The sequence below is a fragment of the Gymnogyps californianus genome, chromosome 20, assembly GCF_018139145.2.
Source record: "Gymnogyps californianus isolate 813 chromosome 20, ASM1813914v2, whole genome shotgun sequence".
In the NCBI taxonomy this organism is placed as follows: domain Eukaryota; kingdom Metazoa; phylum Chordata; class Aves; order Accipitriformes; family Cathartidae; genus Gymnogyps; species Gymnogyps californianus.
The window spans coordinates 2,215,704-2,238,021 of NC_059490.1; the positions used below are offsets into that span (position 1 = coordinate 2,215,704).

The window sequence follows — 22,318 nt, forward strand, 5'->3', positions numbered from 1 at the left end:
CAACAGCCAACAGGCACCGCGCTGCTCCGGTATGACAGACAACTTTCTGATTATAGATACCAAATTTGGAAACGGTTCTGGTGTCCATTTCCTGTATTTTCTAGTCTGTTCCAAAACATTATGAGCTTTAGAGTTTGAAGATTAAACACAACCATTTATAAGCTGTGCCACCTTCCAGGCGCAGGCAGCACAGAAAGTGCAGCAATGCTTTTGAAGGATGAATTGCCAATGCTTTGCCAGTTGGGGTAAGATTGTGTCAACCCTCTCAGCTGGATTTCAGTGGGACTAGTAGTGTGAGGAACTGTTACACATGCTTGTTATGAAGCTCAAATGTTTTTATTAACATAAATGAGCAGAAGTTAGGTTAATAATCTGAACACGCTGACAGATGTTCAACAAATACTTGGCATTGCTGTAGCCAGAACAAGAAAGAATTAAATGTTATCTTGGAACAGCCTGCAGAACACCACAACCCGAAGCAACAAAGCTCTTGTACCAGGTTAGACAAATACATATGCAGAAAAGCCAGGCTCTCTCCTAGCACAAATCCAAGACAGAGCATGATACAACTTAGCAATGTGTACAGGCCTGAAAATTTTGCAACTCATTGTAGAAAAAGAGATGGCACTTCCAGTGCAAGTAGATACCACAACAGCTGGGGTGAGGGGCAGGCTGCTTTTGTACCTGAGGGAAGGAAAGAGGGTGCCCACTTCTTTACATTGGAAGAAACAAATTTAAGACATCTCCTGATTTTTTCTTATTGAATTCAAGTTCTGTTCAAGTTCAATCCAAGTGCAAGTTCTGAACACACCAATGGGCTCTTACTCCCCTCAAAATGTCATTATTCTATAAAGACACAGGATTGGTAAAAATGCTAAATTTGGGAGGAACTATGACATGAAGGCATTCCGGTCAGATAAAGCTAAGAACTATTAAAGTCTCATTCAACTGTTAATAGAAGAGCTCAGGGAACACCGTGTGTGAGAAGTTTCATCAGGAAAGCAGGAAACTGGGTATGGCTGGGCTGGCTGATCTGGGCAGCACCGATGTTCTTACCAATGGTTTCTGCAGAGTTTTAGGTAGGTTTGGGGTACCTATGTTGGAAAGCTTCAGACGAATACATTGTTCTGGGTTTCTTTCTGTGTTCACACTATTCACAAGTGTAAGGGAAACAGTATGATCAAAAGTTTGTAAATGAGCTACAATCTAGGAGGAGATAAAGATTAGAACAACGTATGTGAAGACTGGCCTCTCTTACTGCGAGAGGGTTTTGCAACACTGTTGGTCCAAATGCTTCTGTACTCCCTCCCACCCCTCTTTTTTAAGGGGCAATAGACTCAGAGATGTTGAAAATTTAAAATCTTATATAAATGAGAAACTGTGTGGTTTGTCCAGGTGATGTCTCAGATCTCTTACCACCCACACAACTGCAACTCCAGTGCAGTCGGCATGGCTGGGCTGACTTTCCCTTCCTGAAGGGCAGTATAAAATGAGTAAACGAGAAACAGATTTTGACTAAACATCAATAGCCACAGAGGCAATCTAGACCCTAAATCCCACCAGTTTTATTAAGACTTTGACTCCCAAGTACTTCAACTCAGTTTGGCATTGGGACTTGGTTAACCGTGGTGCTGAGAAGCTTTGGAAAATGAAGCCGTATTTCCAAGAGAGTAAAACTGGGGCAAGATAAAAGCCATGAAAGGGCTGATGGTGAATTACTTTCTGCAGGTTTCTTGATATACTTGAGCATGTTGGAATTACCAATACATGAGAGGTTTCTTAGGATGCCATCGAATACACCTTCAGCACTGTTTATCAATGTTCCTCGGTTCTTACTAAGACACAAGCTTCACTCCCTCAGAGGCACTGTATGTTTGCAACACGTTACAAAAAGATTCTCACATTTAAAAGACTCAGTTTATACCGTTCTGATGACTTTCCACAGAAAAAGACATTTTTTCATTCCATCATAAGGCTTTAAACTGCATAAAATCATTTAAAAACTATAAAAACCTGTGAGTGGGGAGTGGGCAAGAAGAGAAAGGCCACAACAGTGGTGAAACAAAGCCCAGGATGACTCTGGACTTGTAAGCACTTTGTGTCAATAGCATCATTTTACAAGTTAAATATTTTTTCTTAAAGTGCTAATCCAATCTAAACAAGGGTTTGATTCTAAACTAAACAAACTCCACTTTTATTGGTATTAACCAAAATATGCAATGCTAATTTCAGCAGGCATGCACTAACGAGAGCAGCTATGCAGACTGTGCTGTTCTCCAAGGCAAAGAAGGAAGGATATTAACTTAAACTTCCTTTTTTCCAAGGAAAATGCACTCTATTACAAAATCCACAGTGAGGCTTATTAAAAAAAACAACAAAAAACTAACCCCAAAATTTCCTACACATCAATGCTTTTAAAGAGTCTTTAAAAAAAAAAAAAAACAACTTTCATTGCATCTCCACTTCTGATTCAATTTGCTGTCAAAGGTCATGAGCTAAAATATACAGTTTACACTAAAAGCAGGAAGCGGGGTAAGTAATTGAATAACATCAGGAAATGGAAGAATACTGCCATTTTCCTAATGGATATAGTACAAGGTTTACTCTCTCCAAATTGAATTCTAGGAGCTCCTGTAGTAAGGGGTTTATTTTTCTTCAGCCTGAATTTTAGCCTACGAGGTTTAAAGAAAAATCCTCATGCAATCAAAAGGACAAAATACCACAGCAGCTTTATTTTCTAACAAAGATGCCTCTTTCTGCAGGAAAGAGACAACCTCCATCAACAGTGTCTTAAACAGAACTGGCGTAGCAGGTTGGCTGTTTAATATACATGGGCTGGAAATAATTCTACTAAATCAGATCTCTGAATTATTCATGAAAAACAGATTTTCATGATTTAAATTGGAAAGACTTAAAATTACAAGCCTTGCATTGCTATTGATAGGTAAGGTCTCTTTCCCCCAGTGCGATGTTACAATCTCATACAGTTCTACTCCAGGAAATGCTTTATGATCACTCTAAAATAGTATGCAAGATGCCATGCCACTTATTGCTTCTGGAAACAACACACCCACTGGTACCTACTGTAGACCAGTAATAGCACACCAGTAATAATTACATCAAAATGTATCATTATTATAAAGAAGAAAGTTTGAGGGGGTCATTTTCAGTATTTATTGCTTACTAAAGCACAGGTTCATTTAAAACACTGGAAGCACAAACCTTAATACTGAAAATAATATCTTTCCATCACTGAAAACACTGCAATTCTTACAGGAAACATCAGACCGCAAATTTTACTTCAAATCTTTCAAAGGCATTTTGTAATGATACACCTTCCACCCTCCCCCTCTGTGTATCTGTAATTTATAAATACAATGCCGCTAATAAGCTAAAGGTTTTACATCGCTTCCTGATAGGTACTCTCCAGTCATTCAACACAGCACTGGTTTTTGACAAACTCCACAGTCAGCTGTAATGGCTACGGTGCTTTGTACTAGAAATTATTAATATTCATTTATCACACAGGTACTGAACCTTTCATCTGGAGATCTCCAAACACTGCACAAATCCTCTGATTAAACCTTTACGCCTTGATTAGGAATTGGTAGACAAGTTCTTTATGATTAAACACAATTTACATACAGGATGAACATGGGGAAATGAGGCTGTGACTTGCCAGAGACCACAGAGCGCACATCCACTGCCGGAGGGTAGCGGTCCCGATCCTCAGCTCCCACCCTGACCCTGCTACCTCATGCGTTCTTGCAGGGGGTTTATGTCTTGACATTGACTGACCGATTCAGATCTGAGTATGTGGCAGTTTTATTCAGAGACAGCTAGAGATTCTTCCAAATTGTAAGAGCATTTCTTGTAAATCCCCAAACTGAGCTGCAGCTAAAATGTTAACACAACACCACTTGAATTGAATAGAGTAAGTGCAGCTCAGGCTGGACCGGAGTCCGGAGCAGAACAAACGGAACAGCTGGGATAACCCGCGATCCAAAGGGCCAGTTTATAGTAACAGCTTTTGTGGGCTAAGGCAAAATCCCTCTTTCTTGAATTTTTCACCTTGGCACAAGAGGTATTGAAACTCAACTCCTTTTACAATTACGAGGATCAGTCCTCAGCACATAGTTCTTCTTTATCATCAAGAGAAGTGAAGACAACTGATATCAAATCTTGCAAACTGAGATCAGCATACCACCCAAATATAGATTTTGACAACACAACACTAAGTCATCAGTATCTTGTCGTTTCCTTCTTCAGAACCAAAGCACAGAGCACTTGTCTGTATATTAATTTATTTTCTTAAACATATAAGCTATTTTCCTTCACCTAGCAAGCCCTACTGAACAAGTTCTATAATTAACATCAAAGTAATTTGAAAGCTGCTTGACTTGCTAAAAGCCGGTAAACAAGCAGGAAGCAATAAGGTGCTTTACAAGAGAAGAACATGTGTTAGGGGGAGGGGAAACTATAAAACATTAAACAGATTGATTAGTAATTTTAACAGAATTTCCACTTTTATTAACCCTCTGCCTGCTTTGGGCACTTGATTTTTATTTTTATTTATAAAAGTATGAGGTTTTTTCGTTCAACTACATCAGAGTAAAACCTGTTCAAAAGGAAATGGTGAGCATAGTCGGTAAAAATAAAAGAGTACCATGGAAAATTTTCATGCACCAAATGTCTGCTGCTTCATATGGCTAGGATAAAATCCACCTGCTTTCTGACTAAAATATTTTTATTAAAATATTTAGACAAAGCCAACCTGAAATCTCTTAAAGAAAAAGTATTAAACGTCAGTTTCCAGTTCTACACCCATTCTCAGCTTTACTATTTTTATTAATTTAAGGACTTCTTTAGCCTTGGGAGACTTGGGGGGAGCGTCAGCAGGGCAAGCTGAGCTTAGGGCTGACTGCATTTTCTGAGCAAACTTGGGTTTTTCTCTCTCTTGTTTCTCTGTTCATGCAGAAAAGAGCTGCGTGAGGGGGAACTCGATTCTTTCTTAAGCATGCGGGTTCCTACGTCTATTTGTAACTCTACTAACTGGGAAGGCAAACGGGCATACAGTACACAGGAACTTCGAGGTCGGTGATTCAGCTCTTTGCTGTCAGAGAGTTTAATGGCATATAGCTTTTTCTTTTTATATGATCTAAATCAACTTGCGTCTGCAAACCAATTATTTTCCTGCTTCCCCCTCCCACAATTTCTTGCAGGATCTCGCTAGGCTTTGGGTTGAAAGCTTAACTTCCTGCTAACATCTATTGTACGCCAGTTTACACCCATGCCGTCTTTTGCCAAACTTTTCCTTTACCTTAAATAGATCTTATGCCTCATGGATGTTCACACACGGGACAGATCTAGAAAGGCTACCATCCTATTTCCATGTCTTCATTTTGTTGGACTACAGAGAGAACATTCTTCTGGTGTCTTCCATACTAGGAGGAACTGTGATTAAACTGTAATAGCAATACTTCTTTAATTGGAAAAAGTGGAGAATTCCATTTTCTTGAAAACAGGTCACGACAACTGCTCACAGAGACCAGCAGTGTAAGAAAACAGACATCGGGAAAGCAGCTATGGCTAAGAACATGCTCGGGCACTTTCCTGAGTATGGGTGGACTTTGGTATAAGTTCAGGACTTCTTCAAGAAAGTCCATTCACGTTGGAGTGACACATTTGAATAATCTTTCCAATAGCTGATCCAATACAAAAGCATAAATCTGAAACTGATCCTACACTGACTATTAAAAAATGGAAAATTAGACACATCAGGAGTGTGTATTTTGTTGTAGCCTGTACAGCATTGCCGATACTAGAGGCAAACTTCCAACAGCACTGGAAACGCAAAACCACAGTAACTTTTGCAGTTGATCCTCTATTAAAATATTTTTTTTTTTTTAGCAATAGTAACTTTTTCTTAAGGGTCACACTTTCATTTTCGCTCATATAACCTGACTGTATTTTAATAGTGAGCAGAGAAAATTGTTCCAGGGAAAGGTCAGGACAAAAGGACAAGTTTGTTTTGTCTGTTTTAGGAGTCATGGCCTTACGTAGTAATGGCCATACTGCGTTCTTTAACTAGCAGTGGAACCGATTCAAAATATCCCTTTGAATTATTCAAGAGTAGAGCAAGCTCAGTATAAAAAAATAAAGCTATGTTGCATTTTTGCTAATAACAAAGGAGGCTTTCCTAGTGCATATAGTTCACATACTATGAAAAAGGGTTAAACATAGGAAATGGGGACTTACATTTAAAAGTTTGTTCCATTTCAGTGGGTTTGGCCACAAACAAAATTTAAAATGTCTTCATGTTATAGAAATGCAACATTCCGACTTGTAAACCACACAAAGTAGAGAAAAACCTCCTCAGGGTTGAGGAAGATTACCAGTAATTTTCCTGAGCTTTATGCACAGGTCGTTTTTGCTGAAATGCAATAAATAGCAGCAAGTTTAGCAATGCACACACACCCTTCAGCGACGCCGTGCCACTGCGGTGGGAGCGTGCAGCCTCTGGGGACACAGGCAGCCTCTGGGAATGGCCAGAGCTGCCCCTCCACGGCCACTGCCAGGCTAAACCCAGGGAAGGCTCAAAACCTCCGCAACAGCACCACAAAGCACTGCAAACCGTGAAAGCAATCATGCGAGCTTCGTACCCGAATTTCACACTGCTTTAACTTACCAGGCTGAGGTAACACTGCCACTCACACTGCCATTTACTTTCCGCTTCTAATAAATCTCGGCCAAAAAGCAGCTGTTCAGATCTAAGGAAATTACAGCCTCCCTCCTCTTCAGAGTGGCTGCAACAAGTCAGCTACAAAAGCAGGAGTACTGCCTTTAGTTTACAATGAGATAGGAAAATATCCTACTTACTTAATTCAAGGAATTGCCTCTTTACCCCCCACCATCGTCTTCCCCTTGGAAAGGCCAAACTAGGGAGCCCTGGCAAGGGAACAGTTCCTCCGAGTGTTGTTCAGTGACACTTTGAAAGTGCCCCCACGTGTTTCTCAAGCACACGGCCTGGGGTCCATGCCCCTGAATCCATGGAGTTGCGGCACTCGGGAGCTGGACCTAAGGTTACAAAAGCCTAACTAAGAGTCTAAGCGTCACAGAGGAGCCTGACACGTTCCTGAGGCTGCTCTCCTGCTCCCACAGCTCTTTGCAAACCACAGTGCTTGCAGCAGGGTATCACAGCCTGCCTGTGCCTGCCTGCCTGCCTGCCCGCCCGACCGGGCGTTACAGCGGCAACAGCAGCAGCACACAGACCTCGCTCACGGGCCCTGCGCCAGAAAGATGCTGCACACCCACAAGTGTGCTGTTGGATGCTACAGCCACATTTAAATACATCACTCTTACACCTCCTCCCTTTGTGAATACAGAGTTTGTGGGGAAAAAAAGAATTAAGTAACATAGCTTCAACACTTCAATTTTCTCATAAAAAAAACTGAGGATGAACTGCTGTGCTTCCAAGTTAATACACAGGCAAATCTATAGGTCAGAAGTCTTGGCTTAGACTGAAGTTGTATTTGTAGAATTTTGTATTTATAGAATGCAAAAAAATTATTTAAAAATAATTAAATAATAATTAAAAATGCTGGAAGATTTCTTTTTTTAATTCAGTATGGTCACTTTATTATACTGTCCTATATCATTTAAGCTAGAGCTTAATTTATCTCCAAGCAGCCTCAGTCGAAATCAATTTTTTGCTTAATTCCTTATTAGTAACATGCTTAGGAACTTTTAAGACAGCAACTGATTGCATCGCACATTTAAAATATGGTTCACTTCCCAAAATGGCACCTTTAATAATCATTTAAGTTTTCAATTAAAGTAGGGTGCCAACATTAAAAGAAAAAAGATAATCCTGGGAGACAATAACTGCTCCATGCACAGTAAATTTTTTTTACTATTATTCTCAAGATATCTAATTGATTAACATAATTAGGTTAACCTAAAAGCCACTGTTTTTCATCTTTTTTCAGTTTGGAATTTGCTGGGAGTTTGTTACACTGGATGGAGCGGGTGAGTGGTGCACACAGGGGCACTTTCTCCCAACAGCATTACCTGGTCTGGTGACAGGGTGGTGACATCTCTCTGGCAACTCCGTTTCACAGCTGCATGAACTGGAGCCAAAAGACGAAATGAGATGCAGCAGGGCAGATCGCAAAGCAGTGGCAAAATTTGCATTAGAAATAAAAACATGCCAACATTGCTCATTTTCTTACAAGCCTGATCACCTGCAACACAACAGCGATGGCAGGCAAAAGCAGAGGAGGCAGAGGAACCCTTCTGCCACATCCCAGGTGCAATCAGCTCGCACCATCGGCTTCAGAGAAACGTGGGAGATACTAATATACCACCATTAATTTCTGTTTCTAAATATGACCTAAGTTCTTCCACACTCTGTCTTGGCTGTACAAGCTCTACCATCCAGAAGTAACACTATCACGATAATTACACTGGTCACCATATCAGGTATTAACGCCCACATTTGAGTCCTGGTTAAGAGACAATCCACACTGCCAAACAGCCGATATTTTAGCCAGAGTGGGCAAACACCAGATTGTAACCAGGTTTTAAGCTTATATTCTTCTGTGTCTACGAATGGGGACTCTCCATGCCTACACTGGAGCCTGAAGACACAAGCTGCTAACGCCCGTTAGCTCTCACAGGAGGCTCTGAGCTGGGTGTTCAACGCAGCAGCACAGAGATAGGATCAAAACAGTAGTATATTATTAAACAATTATCATGGTACTGAGTCTAAGATACAGGCATTTTCTACTTCAGCTTCAATAAACAATACCTGGATAGAGTTTCTCTTACCTTTGAGCACATACACTCATTCACAGGAGAGGGGCATGGCAAAAACAAGGCCCTTTTCTTCCAGTTTCATCAGCCCTGCAAGTGAAGCTCTCCATGGGGAAGCCATTTTGAGTCCATGGGATTTCCCAGTACGTATTTTTAACCTATCTAGCAGGGATAACATCCTTAGTAATCAATTTGACTCACGATTACTATTTCAAACACAGGCTCATACCCAGACGAAAAAAGCACGCTTTACATGGCAATATATACAGAACAATAACACTGCCAGATGGTATAATACTGCACAGAATTAATTTCACACATGATGTTTTCAAGGTGTTAAAATATGTCACAGCTTCTGCTAATAAAACATCTTCTTCTTCCCTCCTCCTTTTAAGAAAACGCTACGTTCCCACCAGCCCGTATTTTACATTATATGTGTTTTCAATTCTGATAAGGGCAGCTGATTGCTTGCAAACCTAATTACAGTCAAATGAAAGTCTTTCAGAACCATCATTAGCAATTAGGACCCGCTGGATTTGCAGTGTATCATTTAGAGAGGTATAATTCAATAGCTTATTGAAAAATTGCAGGTGAAACTGGTGATTATAAGGGGGGGAAACGCCCGTGACACGTCACTGCAGGCAAATCTTCGGTAAAGTGGCAGCTTCTGCGAGCGGCTGATCAATGAATGCAGGTGTTTACTTCAGCGTGCCGGGGAGCGCAGCTCCTCGCCTCGCTCGGAAAATGTTAGCTGCATCCTGTCATCGCGCTTGGTTTTGTGAATGGCTCTGGATTTCACATTATGTGCCTGGTTTTGTGTGTGTTTTCAAGGAATCCAAAGGGCCTATTCAGGAACTTCATTAAACCTGGGGGGGATGTGCAGCGCAGAACAACAGGCACACGAAGCAACACATCATTTCTCAGTCCTTTCTATAGAGAACAACAATCTTTTCTGTGCCCATTGAGCTCAATTATATATTATCAGGGCCCAGAAGTTGTTTGGATGCTTTCGAGCAGCTGGGTGCCTTCACAGATGATGCACTGGATATGGTGACTGCGGGTTAAGTGCAGCTGGAGATTTCTGTGGCCTCTGATCAGAAGCAAACAGCAGTTCAGAGTCACAAAACACTTGTAATTCAAGCACTGTTTGTCACCAGCGGTGGTTTCTGAGAGGGAAACGAGAGGGGTAACTGAGTAGCAGCCCAGCTTTTAGACACACGTTCTCTCACACATACAGAAATCCACATACTGTGCATGTGTGCAAAATAAAGCACGGTTCCCTGTGAAGGATGAAATTACCGACTGGCCAGCATGAAGCACTCAATGTTTTAACAGCACAATGGTAGACTAGATAACACTGAGCTGGACATTAGCAGACACGGATGATGTTAATTCACACAACGGGCCCCCTCTTTGGGCATATCCCTCCGTACGCACACCCTTGTGTAACATTTACCCCTCTGAAAAACCACGCTGCCCAGCCTGGACCTGTGCAAAGCCCCACTACTCCACCTCTTCCCCTTCCCCACAGATGTGTTCCTCCTTTTCCACTCTACAAAGGCTTCTCAAAGCCCAGATCTACCTATCTCCCTTTATCACACAAGCATCATCTTCCACTATATGACTACATCCACTCACGCTGTGATGTAACCTCAAAGCACAGTTACCAGTATATGGCCCTTTCTATACTTTCAATGCTGTAATCTGCTTTTTTCATGATTTCATGGTTTATTTTTCAAATTAAATGTTGTTCATAACATGGATTGACAAATAAACCCAAATAAACAATGCCCTTGGATGACACGATACCAACACAGAGCAAAGTTTCATTAAACCAGTGCCCCCTGCAAAGTCCTGTTGCTTGCGACATTTGCTTTGGGTGACTTCAACCTTTTGGCAACATTTGCACATCATCAAACCATGCTGTGTAGGTTGCAACACAAACAGCAAATCTAGTAATTTCAAAGTGGTTGTGCTAGTATTTTGAAATTAAAAAAAAAAACCAACCCACAAACCTCTCTCTTTACAAACAGAATGGAAAGAAACATTATCTCAATTTCCATTAATGCGTGGCAGCATCACTGCTGACCTGATGACTAGCTGGTACTACTTCTAAGGCGTGCGACTTTGTCCCACACTCTATGAGTCGGTAGCAACGTTCCCTTTAACTTCAGTCATACAGAACCAGACCTCCAACAGTGCAAAACTAGCCCAAACGCACCCAGCACGGCTTGCAAGCCACCCCTCTGTTGTCCTGCACGAGCTATTTCCATGGCCCAGGTTCCTTCCCGATCTTCAGCAGTTTTGTAGTCACTGAAATCCACTGGCTGCCAGTAAAGTAATCCCAAATCACAGCAGCTATGTAAAAGGAGATTCAAGCCTTTATCGCTCATTATGGGTGTATGCATGTTGCATGCAGTATTTCCAAGGTGTTGGACCTCACACTGCACAAATATATACACATTTTTTCCCTTGCTGCTGCACAGAGCTACAAGTTGGGAGTCAAAGACATTTAACAGTTCTCCGTGGTTGCGTATAATACTTGTAGCTGCTATTGCACTCCCAAAGCCCACCCACAATTCCATTTTCAATTAGCAGCTCTTAGAAAAGCAGTAATGAAAGCAGTTGCTAAAGAGCACTCAGATGTCATTGAGAGACTGCAAACCCAAACTGTAAATAGCACATTGTAAATCGCTTGTCACCACAGTCAGCTCTCACTGGAATCGCACTGCCGGTGACAATCAAACCCATCTGCTCAGCTCCCCGACCAATGTCACCACAAACCATACAGCTAACACCCACCTCCCACTCCGCTCTCATTACCTGTCATGTATAGGCTTGTCTAAGAGCGTGCAAAAGCCATTCCTGACTGTAAGCGTGACTAAATGCAGATCACACAACAGTTATTTCACCTTCTGCACCAGAGGTTTGCTGCACTGAAGCACACAAGCACCTCTGCACCAGAGGACAAGTGTGCTATAACTAATCTGCAACATAATTAACGATGTGATGTTCGCAAGCGACGATGACTGAGGATGACAGCGGCCATCCAGATCAGCCATCAAAAGCCTTAGCAGTCTGAAATTTAAGATGTATAGATTCAGGGCGAGACTGCCAAGGGGATCGTGGACTTAATTCTGAGAAGGAAAAGCTTCAATACTTCCCTCCCTCCCCTTTAATTGATTCATGTAATGGACTACAAGGTAAAAGCTAATAGGTTATAATGCTTGTAGCTGATGACTGCCAGAGTCAGCGGTGTATCTTTTTTTGCTGTTCTTCCCATTTTTCCTTTATCTCTTTAACATTTACCTCCTAATTCATCTCTCCATCATGAGTTTTATTCCCTTTATTCATCATCTGCCCCTTATTTATTACCAGTTTGTCTCTTTCCTTGCACTCACATGGCATCTGGGATTGGGATTTGATATTCTGCAAGTGTCTTTGGAATCAGCCGGTTAAGGTAGAGCCCAGCAGCAGCTGGCTCTCATACATACGTAAGCCAGCTAAGATACCACTTGCCCAGCACGCAGGTTGCTGTTTTAGAAGCATATGCCAAAGACAATCCTTTTCTGCAAGAAGGTGTATGAATCTCCCAGCAGATAAAGAAAACAATAAAGGAAATGGTAGAGGTAGCAAAAGTCAGTGTCTTCTCTTTCCAAAACACACACCCACTGAATAAAGAGAAATGATCCTTCCCTGTCACTGTCAAAATACTCCCAACGCTCCTTCTGCAATCAAAACTCATTGTTTCCTAGCATGCCCCACTCTGCTCGAACCTCGAGGAACAAAAACTCATTAAAAACTATTTACAAATTTTTGCCACCCTTTTACTAGTTTAAAAATGTTCACTTTAAGATTTCCAAATGATTTTTACAGAAAACACATAAAAACACGCCATCACCAATTAACGTAAAGGAAATTAAATTTAAAACGCTGGAGAAATATTCTGATGAGTCTTATGTTTGCTTAACGCCAACTAAAATTTCCTTGAGGCATTTAATAAGTACATTTATAAAAGCTCACAAAGCAGAGTTCAAAAGTCTTCTCGCTAGTAAAATATGAGCCTTAATTAACCTACAGTTTCACATTTTCTGGATTTCAATAAACCTGTAGGCATTTCAGCATAGCTGGATAAATACCTGCATGAATACTGCAAGGATTTTCTCTGAAAACTAATTAGCAGTCCTTCCAATAGCTGACTTCAACTAAATCTGTTTGACGAGGGAGCTTCATACCGTAAATCCTGCATGTGAGAGTTACTTCCAGCAGATAACAGATTTCACAGAAAGGCGTATCAGACAGGACTGTTAACTACTGGTAAAACAACGAACAAGATCTCCAGGTATAAAACATTTCCCAACAGGAACAGACTGCAGCCAAGGTCTTATGCCTGCACAGGAATGCAAGTGACAGCATCGAGATTGCATCCTGCCATCCAATTATAATATTCACATGTGACAATTCAGGATTCCTCCAGGTACAACAGGGGCACATACATTGTTTACATATAAAATACACAGCCCTAATATAGCAAGGACACCATATATATCCAGAAGCATACTGAACTTTAATTGGCTTTAGATGCTCCTACTTTGTCAAGCACAAAACACAGCGGCCCCAGTTCTTGGCTTGTTGTCATCTGAGAAGGCTGACAAGCAACTTCCCATAGAGAGCCCAGGAATTCAGTGGGATGGAGCTGGGTGGGGAAACAAACCCAAGGTGTGCAGCCAAGAGTCACTCCAGGAGGAAAAGTGTTACATGATCACAGACAACCATCCTCCTAACTTATCATTCTCCTCCTTTTTTCGAGGTCTTCACCATTTGTCTTGAAAGAAGACAAAAATGCTTACCAGAAATACTATATATAAAGGTTGTGGGCATGTCTTTTCACATAAGCTTTATAGTCTTTTCCATGACATCTTTTTTTCCACATCTAAGTGCCAAAGTCACTTGGATTTGTCAGCACCTAAACTGTTCATGAGACTGAAATGTTCTTATCCAAGGAGCTATACCCCTAGCAAATGTATTAAATTTATATTGAGTAAGATATTTTATTTCCTCTCAGCCTTATCCCTCAGGAATTAAGCAGAGTACTCAGATTTATCAACTAAAAGGAAAACCATTTTCCATGACATTTGTCAACTCAATACCTTCCAAGCCAGTGTATATTTATTCCTAAAAACATAACCTCACAAATAACCTCCATCAGCAGCAAGGCTGATTCCTTCATAGCTTAAGTACCGGGCAGAAAGGTCTCACCTGACAGCAGGCTATGCCAGGGGAATCAAATAGTGCAAAAAGTCAGCTTTTACGAAGGCCAGTTCCTACTGCACAAAGCAGATACATTTACCATTTGACATACTAAAAAGGAACAGAGTGAAGACCACGTAGGCGAACACAGAAAACAGTCAAGGAAACACAGCAACCTTCAATATCTACTTATAACATAACCGTTGCATCAACCATCCTGAAGAGTTTCCCCATCTCCCTTTGAAATACAAAGTAAAATTAAATTAGAAGAAACACCTTTAATGGGTGTGATAGTGTAGAATAGGCATTTGACAATTTGTTTGCTTTGCTGAAGCACTGTATAATCTCTTATTTTATTTCTATATGCAGTGTAGGCTTAAAAATAATAATGAAAACATATTTTTTACCAGCTTCTGTAACTCTGAATATCAAAACTGAATACTAGTCAACGTACTTGTCATCCTCAATGTTCCTTCCATTTCCCTGAGCTCACAAAATGAGCAGCAGTGAATTCTCACTATTTTCTAGAAGTTTCTCTGCAAAGCAAAGTTTGGTTTGCACTAAACAAGGATGAAGACTCATTCAATGAATATCAACCATCTCCATAAGACACATAAATTTTGGTTAAAGAGCAATTAATATCACTCCAATTTAGGTCAAAGCTGACCTCTTTACCGTTACTTTAGACTTCAGTTTTGCAGACAATGAGCCAAATGACTACACAGGCACATGCTACGCTTAAAATGCCCAGCTCTAATTTAGTCTTTTATATATAACAAACACACAAGGGATATTTATTCATTAAAAAAAGCAAAACATGGCTCTTCTTTCTGCATCCTGCTCACCAGAGAAATCGCACTTGTCACGCTTCCTTCTTTTTTAAAAAACATAACAAACACAACACTGCACAGTCCTGAAGAAGAGACCAAGATTTCCAGCCTCAAGCTTTGCAACTCCGGATGCTACAAGCTCACTTTTGTCACACGTGTGCCACAGCTACCGCAGTAAGGGAACAGCAGTGCTGGGAAGGCAGGAAGTTCTTGCTTATGGGTAGGCGATTAGTAACCCAAAAGAGCACGCACCGGTACCACTGACATCCTACAAGTGGGCGCCTCGCACCATAATCAGTCTTAGAGCTTTGTCTTGATTAACAGCTGCCCCTCTTGCAATTACCTCACCTTGCCCTTGATGTTCAGAGGGGGTCTTATGCTTCTGTGTAAAAGTCTAAAGACAAGAAGGTGTATTTATAGTACAAAGTTGGCCTAACAATGTAACAGAGAGACCAGATTTGTTTGCCCTGACAGTCTCACAGCCAGTCTATGGAAAGCTCTTCCAATCTTTGCACATTTATTAATCACCTCGGCTCTAGCATCAATACACCGCTTGCTTTCCCACTCAGTTAATCCCTTCTAGTACCAGGACACAGTACCAAGTGGCACCCGAGAGCCCAAGAATAAAACAACTACAAAGGGGTTGAAATAAGTGATCCCACAAAATGAGAAATCCACTTCTACATACCACGTGCCAACAGCCAAAGCCCTCCCTCCCTGCAATAGATAACCTGTCTCCCACCTGTCTGAGGCCCTTCGGTATTTTCTTCCTTTTCCCAAGGTGCTGACAAAGATTACGATCATTTTCTCGGTCGGAGCTGTACTGGTGGTGGTGAAGTCTGTTCTTTTTCGGAAGATATGACAGCCCATTGGTAAGTGCTTCCCGTTTCTTCTTGGCTAGAGGATTCTGTCGCTTCTCCACACGTTCCTGAGGTTTCAGAGCTATGTCCTTCTGCAAAGGGAGGGAGCGGGGGAAGGAAGAGAAGAAAAACACAGAGGTTAAGATACAGCGCCAATTTGGTCGACCTCTTTAAGCAGCAATTCTAGGTGACCAGCAAAGCGTTCTCAAGGCAATGCTACAGTCACCAGAAAAGGAAAAAATAGTCTTCACTGATGTCCACTTAATCAAAATATAGGCAAATGCAAAATAAAACCTATAAGATGAAGTGGACGGAAGCAGACACATACTCCTTTAGATTTCATACCGTTAACCTCATAATTCTCAAAAGCATCTCATGTATCAAGTGAGCATACATTTAGAAGACAGCATATGTTTATAATGTTTAAATTAACGATTGTCTTTCATTTAAACAAGGCTTGGCTTTTCACATTTATTTTTATTATTTCTTGTATTTGACAAGCCAAGACAAGAGCTGACCTCAATCCAATTATAGCCAATGAATCTCAATTGACTTCAGTGGATGTTTCCCTCAAGCCTGACCTAAGCAGATTTCCAAATCTCGGGCGGGGGGGGGTGCGCAAAAAAAAGCTTGTATTTGAAAACTTTGTTACTGACCCTCCTTTAAACCCCAGAATCAATGTCTGTCTATAAAAACCACTCAAGTCTTGTAACATAAACACAAGTTTTGTCGCTTAGCCTACAGCTAAGCTATTTTCTTACTGATAAGCTGCAACACACAGAATTCATATTTTTGTTTCAAATAAATGTTACTTGAAAAAAAATTTTCCAGTAACACAGAATTAGAGGCAGAGGAAGAGGAGGCTGGAAGGTCATTAAGAGAGAAGAATTAGAAGCTATTGGAAAGGTGGAAATTACAACGCATATTGTGCATCTAATAAATACAATCTGCTAAGTCACATCTACTCCAAGAACTCCATACATAAAAGTACGGTATTTCCACATAAAGGGCATATTACTTAAACAGTGTAATACTTTAAGCATACTCTACTAACATGCCTGGCTGCTTTGACCAGAAGCTCTCCATGCCCTACCATAAAGTACTATGTGATCTTGTAAGCCTTCATGCTGCTGTTTATTGTCACTTAATATTATAACTGACAGCAGGAAAGAAATTGGGCTATTGGTCCCTGTGTCACATAAAGATTCAGGTTCAGGAGAATATAACTCAAATTATGCCACCTTTTAATGCAAAAAAACATGCCCAAAGGCAAAAATCAGTTTGGCTTTAATTAAAGAATGCTCCCTAAATGCCTATCTAAAACACAAGAGCTTCACAAAATTCATAACTAAAACCAATGAGAAGACTAATTAAACTGAAGACAGTCAAGGCTCAAATTTTATATTTGCCAAAAAGAATAATTTTACAAGCATTAAAGAAGAGAGTATGGAACAGAAGCCGTAAGATACTTTTTCTACCTTTTCTTCACCTGAGACACCATGGGAAATATCCTAAGCTTTTCTTCACACAGCGTTATTCATATCAGAAAAGTTAGGAACCTTATCCAAGCTCATGAAAAAAATCTTTAGCATCCTTAGCTATAAAGCAGGATCAGTATTTTAAGACCGTCATGTCTCTCTCCTCTGGTTTTTCCAGCTACTAAAAAAGAAGTCAGTAGTAGCACTGATCTTCATAACATGCTTTGAGATCTGCTTGTGAAAAGCACTGTACACAAGCTGAGAGATCCTACAGAGCAAGGCCAAGGAAATATAAAGCAAGAAGAGTCACTTTTCTGAGCACACCTTCTGTCTCCTTTCCCAGGAAGGTTTTCGATTTAGATACATGCTATAAATGCATGAAGGCAAATTCTCAGGTGTCATAGACTGCAGTAAAAATTTCACCAATGCTCATCATCAATAGCTTCATAAAAAGAGCAACTACAAATACACGTTGACCTCCTAGATAACAAACACAAAGCACCTCGCACAGCCATTCCCGTACTCAGCCCTACTCTGCTACACTTTGTGAAATAAACTGGAAAACTAACGCTGCAATTCCCACAGAGCAACTTCAACACAGGAAAAAAAGCACCACAATTACAACTTGTTCAATGCACTCTATTGAAACAATGAGATATTTTATCATAGAATAGATTTGTGCCTTAAGAAAACTATCATCATGCTGCTAATGATAAACATAAATCTTTATTTTTTTCAGCTCAGTATAAAAAAATCCAATGTTTTATGAGTAATACATTATACCAGCACAGGACTTCTGTTAAAATACAGAGCTCATATTTGTAGATAGAAATGCTATTAAGAGGATTCAGTCTAAATGCGAAAGGTTGAAGGAGTGAAGAAAGGGAAACTTTCTGGGGAAAAAAAAAAAATATTCTCCTAATGACTAAATAGCTTTTGTGGGATTTATTTTTTTCCCCCCAGCTATGAGTGATCTAAATGAAACAGTGGCAGGCTTCCAGAAGCTTATAAAATGTCTAATGGGGCTAGCACTGCCATCAAGAAATTACTAGTTCCCATTAGCTTTAAAGAGGGTGTAAGATGGGTCAAATTTTGCAGATCACTATGGGCGTATCTGGGATAACCTCCTCCATAAGAAGCCCATGTTCTAGCCAGTTGCGTAAAGTTTCATGAATCATCAGATACACCTAAAGAAAGTTTAGCTCATGTCAGAATCGGGATGAAAGAACCTGCATATATACCTACAACAAAGATGAGTGACACCAAATTCACAAAGCCTTCTGCAAGCTCTGTGAAAATGTACCTTCCAAGACAGAAGGAACAATTTGCAGAAATCTCCAAAAACAGGGTGCCTCTTCTGCTCACGACTAAAGAGAGGAAAGGGAGTTCCATACGTACATAGCTTGCCATTCTGCAAATTGTGAAAGCGGGCCTTAAATCCAGTTTGGCGGGTCGGCTTACTATGAAATTTAGACATAAAGATTGGTTTTTAGACAACCATGTTCCTCCAGAACAGCCATCTGCTTTTCACCAGCTGACATCGCTGCAGAGAAAATTACAGAGTGCTGTGGGTCAAAACCTTGTATTATTGAATTGTATGGTAGAATCTCTCATTGCTTTCAACAGATATACCATTTGGCCTCAAAATATACATGTATATAGAAATATATATTAAATTCTTCATCTGCAGACTGGACTGCAACAGGACATGTCAAAAGAATAAAAGCTTAGACGCAGGTGGATAGGATGCATTAAAACTAGCTTGAATAGAGATCACATGGGGTGTCAATACTCATGTTTGAGGGTGCAAACCGCCCAGGATTGTTTCGGACACACTGTCGCTACAGCAGCGCACACGAGGCTGCGGAGGATGCGCACGGATTCTGCCCTCTTGGAAGCCATCGGGTTTGGCGGAGGCAGCGCTTGGCTGGGAACCGTGGCCCCGCATAAATCACTTCCCCGCTTTCTGCCCTTTCTCCCTCATCCAATTTTTATCTTTCTGTTGTTTAGATAGGACAATAGCTGTACCATGCCGCGTGCTAGTACATTAGCCAGCACAATCTTAATTACAGACTTCAGGCATCATCATGATTAGAGTAATAAGCTGTAATTACTCTAAGGTGACAGGACTGCACAGACCTTATCTACATAGATAAGGAGATGTAGTAATATTTCATGTCGAGACGTATTTTTCAGCAGCTACCCATGGAGTCGATTCAAACTAAGTAGCAAACCCTGTGAACAACACATTCAGACTTTAATGGAGGTTTTTCTCCTCTCCTGCCAGCATACAAGCCCACACATTATTAAATAAATCCTACAAACATATTAGGCATGGTTTAAAACCATCTTATTCAGAGATATCTTTCATCAGTAAAGTGCCTTAAGTGTATCAGGAAGGTGACTTAAATGTATAAATATGTAATTACATGCAATTCAATACAAAAGTGCATTAATATTTATGAGTGTACTGTATAATCTAAAAAAATTTCCATTTGTTTTATTTCTATTGGGCACATTAATCAACCTGATACCACTGTACGTGCCATAGCCGAGAACAGCCGCCCATGCTGAACAGACTCCCGCCGCGACGTCAGCGAGCAGGAGGGCTGCTGAAGCCTGATGGGGTGGCACTGCAATCATCCCAGCTCCAATTAATATTAACAATTTCAATCCAAGCCCTGCATTTGGTGAGGGGAGGAGAAGTAGCCTCTGTGGGTACATCAGATAATTTCTCGAGGTGGGAGGCTTGAAGGACACTCCGCATTCTCATCAAGTGTTAAGCTTTCAGGGAGCTATGCCTGATTTATTTCAGGAGAGTCCATCTTCTTGCTATGTAAATGACAGCTCATTAATTATAAATCAGATCCTCAGTGGCAGCCGAGCAGTGCTTCACGCTGCTTTCGGGGTATACACTTCACCCCCACGAATCTCTCCCAAGAGCCAGTCCATCGCTGCTGCCCTTTCCTCCCGCCCTTGTCCTCCAGCCACCTTCCCTCTGACGACGACTTAAAAACGACATGTAAACAACAGGAACCCTGTTCCACCCATTATTACAGGAGTTTTCTGTGGGAACACTTGATGAAAACCAATGCTGTAAACGCACTGTGTAGCAAACACACTGCAGGCACTTATCTGGATGAAAATTTCATGCACTGCTCAGGGATTTCAAGCCTTATCTTTCCAAATCATCCTTGTGGATTATCATTGTGATTCCAGTGTTGCAAGAACTTACTTTCTGAATTCGCACTGAACATGACCCCAGTAAAGTGCAACTTTTAAAAACTGATTATTAAAAACAAAAGTAGATTACAGTGCAGGGCTAGTAAAACCAAATAACAACTGCACCAAGTCTATAACTATATTCCAACTATTTGCTCCTCAGGTTCTTGCTGAAGTCCACAACAGCTTTATATCAGAGCCGAACAATTTATCCTTCACTCCAACAACAAAATTAAGTATAAAGAAATAAGACACTTTTAAAAACCCAAATTATTAAACAGTCATGAAATGTCAACGTAATGCTCCACTTAAAACACAAATAGTTAGAAAAGCAAGCTTGAATCTACCAGTTTGCCCGTGTCCACTATTCAGACATCCAAGCATCCCTGTCAAATAGAATTGTAAGAAAGGTTCTTCTGAAGCCTTTCATCTATTTTCAAGGTAGAAGCAATTCACATTTGATCAGGAACACTACTGCAGAAGGAAGAAGCCAATTAAGGGGAAAAAAAAAAAAAAAATACATTTTCACTAGCTACCAAAGTTGATTTGAAATTCTTTCCAAGTTACGGACACAACCGTAAGACAGACTCAGCACCTCGGCCCTGGCTGTCAGCTGAAGTGCTTCATTTGCCAGGGACGTTACGTGAGGAGAAGCGAGAAGCAGCGAAAGGGCTTCCTGTGAAAAAACGCACAAACAGAAACACTGACAAAAATGCCACCTCCATATTCGCTGAGAAAATTTGTTACAGAAATTTAGCTTGCAAGAAATTAAGATGCCTAGAGAGCACAGCTGAGAGAAATACTGCAGCTTCGTTAGCATCACACAGTGCGTATCGTTCGCTGGGAATCCAGTAGAGCACCACGCGCAAACAGCTGCACAAACTGAACCAAAACCCCCTCGGAATTGGGAAATGGTGCCAGTCTGAGGGTACCAAATTTGCCATCGCATCTTGACAGTCTTCATCGACTCATACTGTGTTTTCTGTTACATTTGGGAAGAATTTTTATAGCTAATGGATGAAAATGCCCTAAGGCTTCAATACCTCTCTCTCGCATTTCATAATTTGTTATTTTAACAGTAACAACAACATGTAAAGGTCTGCAAACAATGCACTGACTAATCCCTGCAATCTTTCAAAATCAGAAAATAAAACGAGATGTTTATTCATTTACATGAACAGTCATTCATTTACCTCCATATGAGATAGTTAAACGCACTATGTATTCTTCTGAATGTACAATTAGTTCCTCAGAAGTATTTATCTAGGGGGAAAAAATTACAAACGCTCTTAAAACACCACCAGGGAGAAAGGAAGGAAGGTGTAAAGTGCAATGCAAAACAGAAAAGGATTGTCAAAGTGTAGAAATTATGGTATTTTAGGACACAAGGGACTGGTGAAGAGAGCCATGATGTCAACTATAGTGGGTGCAGTAGCCCATCCACTAATCCCAGCAATTTCTCCAAGTCGCAAGACCTCTGCAGAAAGGTTTAATCTTGTTTTGTTTGCTTTCTTTTCATAAAATTACAATCCATTGCCTCCTGCATCTCTCTGGAATCTGAAAACAAAGTGGTTCAGTGTTGTGCAAAAAAGGTTGAGCAACAGTCTGAAGATGAAATGCTGTACCAGGCTGCAGGACGCTATGTGGTGATTACAGATGAAGGCAAAACAATAGAAAAGCAAGTTGCTGTCTGCTTGAGATATGTTTTATAAAAGCGCTTCTGTAGCAAAGAGATTGCTTTGATTTTTCATCCCAAAATCATTTGTTAACAGTATCATTGATGAACAGAAGGTTCCTTTTCAGGTGCTGCTGATTTAAATTACACACAAAAAACTACATTAAAGCAACATTATTGAGGTTACGA

General features: G+C 40.7%; 1 protein-coding gene across 4 annotated transcripts in view; it reads right to left on the reverse strand.

Moving 5' to 3' along the window:
* AUTS2 (activator of transcription and developmental regulator AUTS2) overlaps positions 1-22,318 on the reverse strand; it is a 799,219-nt gene that overhangs the window by 569,023 nt on the left and 207,878 nt on the right. For all 4 annotated transcript variants that reach the window (XM_050908788.1, XM_050908790.1, XM_050908787.1 and 1 more), the window contains exon 2: positions 15,637-15,846. In XM_050908788.1, the coding sequence (XP_050764745.1) occupies positions 15,637-15,846 (210 nt within the window). The remainder of the gene's footprint in view (positions 1-15,636; positions 15,847-22,318) is intronic.